At 51.1% G+C, this 4,999-nt stretch overlaps 1 protein-coding gene across 1 annotated transcript in view; it reads right to left on the reverse strand.

Annotated features, from left to right (window-relative positions):
- Positions 1 to 1,301: 1,301 nt before the first annotated feature.
- LOC137306001 (trafficking protein particle complex subunit 6b-like) overlaps positions 1,302 to 4,999 on the reverse strand; it is a 6,680-nt gene continuing 2,982 nt past the window's right edge. The window contains exons 2-4 of the mRNA XM_067975010.1: positions 4,103 to 4,186; positions 3,126 to 3,219; positions 1,302 to 1,999 (exon numbers count right to left, since the gene is read on the reverse strand). Coding sequence (XP_067831111.1) covers positions 1,968 to 1,999; positions 3,126 to 3,219; positions 4,103 to 4,186 — 210 coding nt within the window. The 3' untranslated portion in view covers positions 1,302 to 1,967. The remainder of the gene's footprint in view (positions 2,000 to 3,125; positions 3,220 to 4,102; positions 4,187 to 4,999) is intronic.

The raw sequence follows: 4,999 nt of genomic DNA on the forward strand, positions 1-4,999 counted from the left end.
CCAGGCACAACCCTGGAGAGGGATTTATTTTTCCTGGGCTGGGCTTGGGTGCCGTGTTTGCATTCCAGGAGAGGAGTTGGGAACGGTGGGGACGTTTCTAAATTGAGTTCGAGGGTTAAAGGCCCGTTAAGAGTTGGTTACTGGCATTGTGAAATCCTGCTGGACAGTGGGCCCAAGCAGCCAAACCACACATCAAAGAGAACTGGGTAAGAAGACAGAAAGTACTTGGAGCTACGCTAAATAATGCAGGACATGCAAATGAAGCTCTGCGCTCATTTAGTAGCCATCAGGGCCAAGATAAAAGGGCAGAAATCCCTTTTCATCCGTGAATTTAATTGTTTTTTGGCAGCCTTTCATTTTTGTTTTATCATTTATTCTCCAACTTGATATTAACCAATGATGATATTTAATTAGGATCATTACAGAACATCATCGATATTTTGGGGTCGACAGGGAGGGGAATTCTTCAGCTCATCCAGAGAAGGGCCTCATTGTTGGGAAATGGACCTTCGCATTGATGGGGACTGATCCCTATCCGAAAGACGGCACCATCCGACAGTGCAGCACTCCTTCAGTACTGCACTGGGAACATCAGCCTAGATTAAATGCCATTGGTAGCGCTCGCTCCTTAGGGTCACCACACTCTCCTTGTCGAACATCCCCGACCCCCGTCCGCCCACCAAAAGCCAAGGCCCATATTTTCACCCCCCTCATTCTTATCAAGATCTGCTGAACTGATTTGAAGACCCTTATCTTCTCCTGGAACGCCCCCCCCCAATGCCCCGGCCAATTCCGGTCTCAACTTACTCGTTCTCCATCACCCTGTAAATGCCCTTAGCTGTCTTTCTATACGCAAAACGTTCCGTCGAAATTTCAGTTGCTAAACCTCACACGACCACTGCAGTGCTGTACGGAGGGAGCGCCGCGCTGTCGGAGGGGGGGCGCGGAGGGAGCGCTGCGCCGTCGGAGGGGGGCGCGGAGGGAGCGCCCGCGCCGTCGGAGGGGGGGGCGCGGAGGGAGCGCCGCGCCGTCGGAGGGGCCATTCTTTGAAGGAGACATTGTTCCAATAGTTCAGGCGGATGTATAAGATTCCACGGCATTGCACAAAGAGCAGGGAGCTCTCCCGATGTCCTGGTCAACATTCCTCCCTCAAACATCACCAAAAAACAGATTAACTTGTTCATTACATCGCAGTTTGTGGGATCTTGCTCTGTTCAAAATGGCTGCCAACATAACAGTCAGTGCAATCCCAAAAGTAATTCATTTTGTGAAAGGTCTCAAATAAATAATTATTCTTTAAATTAAAGTTTCCAAATCGTTTACTCGTTACAAATTTTATTCCCCCTACAATAAATCAAAGTCACTCGGAACAATCTGCGTCTTGCTTTGTCATCTAGATACATTTTAATCACTTAAATGCGCCTCTTGCACAAACTAATATAGCAACAGCTTGTAGTGAAAATCAGTATAAACAGAACAGTAGTGGGAGGAAGAGAGTTACAGGCTACTGAGCAATGCTTTCACACAGGAAACCAACCAGACCAAGCGGGCTCTTGGTTTCACGAGTTGCCGGTGACCCTTGACCTTAGATTTGACCTGGTCGACAGTGTAAACAGTCCGAGCTCCATGGCCAATGCGGACCGATGCCGCGCTGCTCTCTGGGCTAACCCGGCTCCGAGGGACGGCCTGAGACTGGAAGCCCTGTAAAAAAGCTGCCTAGTGAGGTCGACACGCTAACGTGCGATTCTGAGACTGCCCTCAGTGTGGGGTAACCGAACTCTTTAACTGGCACATTGGCTTTGGTTTTCAGTATCATCCCCACCACAGACCCATCTTAAAACGGCTAATTCATCTTCTGTGCAGGAACTAAACAGGGAACCAGCAAGGCATAACTTTCTCTCTGTGTCTAAATTTTAGCTTCACTGCAGACTCTGCGCTGTGTAAACCCTACCACCAATACCAGAATCCTAGGGTTTCTGCATCACGATGTGAAATTTACCTGAAATAGAAAGAAAAAAGAGAGTTACAGAGGGCACCGGGGACACACCGGCCTGATGGAAAGTGTGTTTGTGTGTAAGGGTATTGTGCGAAGACAAGGAATAGGTGGCTCTCCGTGGATCAGACGACCTGCTAACATTGCTGGTCTAAGGAGGGGGACTGGGGGACAGTCTGGAACAGTGAAAGCCAGCACCTTCGGGGCGGGGCGAGAGGGGGGGCAAAACTGTGAACAGAACTGAAAACGAGGAGCTGGACGCTCGGGCTCCGGTTACCTGAGCTCGAACACGGCACAGAACATTCAAAGCAACATAATTCTCTCTGACCAGAGGCCAAAAACAGGAGGTTTTTCTTTTGAAGAGAAGGGACCAGGGTCAACGCAGGTGTTTAAACGTAGATTAGAGCACCATCCAGTGTTCACGGAGTTTCCTGCAATAAATAGCCCACAGCTCCTGCAGGCTGTACACTGGATCACGGAAATTACTGCACAGGAAGAGGCCATTCGGCCCATTGCACCCATGTCACTGCTAGCTCTTCATCTGGAGCTAGCTGTTCAGCCCATTTCCTTGCTCTTTTCTTCCTTTTCAAGTAATTATCCAACTCCCTTTGTAAAGGCACTACCTCTCTGCCTCTTGGGCCTTGTCCCAAACGGCCGAGGCCTAGTGTCGAAAGTCAACCTCTGCTGGGCTCGTAGCACGGGAGATGGGAAGGGTAAAGTGCACAGATCCAGGACAGGAAGATTCCCTGCTTGAGGGAGGCCCGAACAATCCCCCCATTGCTCATTCATTAACGATTATCGACCGTGACGTAGCACAGTTAATGTCGAACTATTGGTCCTGTGGGGAGTGTGCAGCCTCCATCCAGCGACTGAAATAAGGAGCTCACCGTGTGGGGAGAAATCGCAGATACAGACCCGCGGGTCCCATCACCGCGTGAAGAGAGTCGCAGACACAGAGCCGTATCCTGTCACTCAGTAGAACAGCTGTCCTGAGAATGACCGACAGACATTCACGATCTGGTTGAGATCGTGTCCCCTCAGCGTAAAGTCCTGGAGTGAGTCTGGTGTAAGGGATCCTGTGGGCTAGAAACAGCAATCAGTGTAACCTCTCATAATATCAAACCCCACTTACACGCTGGCATCAATGAAACCTCGGCTGTGACGGTGCTGTCGATGCCCAGGTTGGACAGAGCTCCTCTCACCAGCCCACAGGTGAACGCTAGGAACTAAAAAAAAAAAGAGGCATTTAGAATAGGATTACTAATACACGCACCTTATCGCATCGAACCCTCTCAGTCATTCATATAGTGAATGGTTTTATGAGGTTACAGCGACTGTTATGTAGGTGAATGCTACACCCACTCTACAAGCAACCAGATCCCACGAGGCAAGTAATTGAAAAGTTAATCTTTTCTTGGCGATGTTGGTGAGGGAGAAATGTTGGCCCAGGACAATGGGAGAACTCCTACCCTTATCGTCCAATAACATCAGGGGGTTGTTAACGCTCACCCGAACGGGCAAACAGGGTCTTAGCTTGACATCTCATTCGGAGTACGCCACCTCCCGCAGCGCGGCGCTCCCTCGGCGCCGCCCCTCCCGCAGCGCGGCGCTCCCTCGGCGCCGCCCCTCCCGCAGCGCGGCGCTCCCCTCGGCGCCGCCCCTCCCGCAGCGCGGCGCTCCCTCGAATTACAGCCACCGTAAATCACGAGAGTCGGAGAGCCCACAAGCTGTGACAAATGTGGTCAATTATCGGACAGGTGCTGAAGAAGCTTCGTAACTCCACCCAGTGATGTCATTAACACGCACGGTGTATAAAGACTAGCAACCGTGCCCGTGGCACTGCTCACAATCTGAAGGCAAAGCTGTGATGTCTAGCTGCTAACCGGCCTGCCCCCTTAAGACCATTGCTCAGGTACTTCCTGGGCGATGGGGGTTGCAGGTCATTGTAGCAGAAGGTAACTAGATTTCAGGCTGCAGATCAACAGCTGACTTGCTTTCGCCTTCGAGATCACAAAGTGTGACACATGGTGCGTGACGGAGGTGGACCAGACACGACTACTTGTAGCGCCTTTAACGGAATCAGACATCCCATAACAAAGCGAAGGTTACCTTTGGCGCCTCCTCCAGGTACTGTTTGCTGTTGGAGACCTGAGTGAGCAGACGGAACCGATTGTCCTGCAGCACATAGGTTCCCTACGAGAAAGACAAACCGTTACTGATCTACCCCCGAGGAATGGGAGCGTGGCCCTGCCCCACTGGACCCCCTCATTCCCCACACCCTGCTCCTCATTCGTCAATGCCCCCCTCCCAAAAAGGAATAGGATTCTCTTTTTTGTTAAGAAAGCCTCTCACACCTGAAAAGGACTCAACTCCCTCTTTAAAAACTGCTGCTTGCTCCCTGGTGGGATGAGACCCCTCCCCTCCATTACAGTGCTCCCCACTAAAGCTTGACACCCCTCTTTCTAAGCTTGCCATTCACTCTTTTCCTTCCTCCCTCCTTCCTCCCTCCCTCCCTCCCTCCCTCCTCCCTCCCTCCCTCCCTCCCTCCCTCCCTCTCCCCCTCCCCCCTCCCCCCTCCCCCCTCCCTCCCCTCCTCCCTCCCTCCCTCCCTCCCTCCCTCCTCCCTCCTCCCTCCTCCCTCCCTCCCTCCTCCCTCCCTCCCTCCTCTAAGGGTTAAGTTACGAGGAGAGATTACACAATTGGGGTTGTATTCTCTAGAGTTTCGAAGGTTAAGGGGTGATCTGATCGAAGTTTATAAGATATTACGGGGAACAGATAGGGTGGATAGAGAGAAACTATTTCCGCTGGTTGGGGATTTCAGGAGTAAGAGGCACAGTCTAAAAATTAGAGCCAGACCTTTCAGGAGTGAGATTAGAAAACATTTCTACACACAAAGGGTGGTAGAAGTTTGGAACTCTCTTCCGCAAACGGCAATTGATACTAGCTCAATTGCTAAATTTAAATCTGAGATAGATAGCCTTTTTGGCAACCAAAGGTATTAAGGGA

Source organism: Heptranchias perlo, chromosome 41, assembly GCF_035084215.1.
Source record: "Heptranchias perlo isolate sHepPer1 chromosome 41, sHepPer1.hap1, whole genome shotgun sequence".
Classification (NCBI taxonomy): domain Eukaryota; kingdom Metazoa; phylum Chordata; class Chondrichthyes; order Hexanchiformes; family Hexanchidae; genus Heptranchias; species Heptranchias perlo.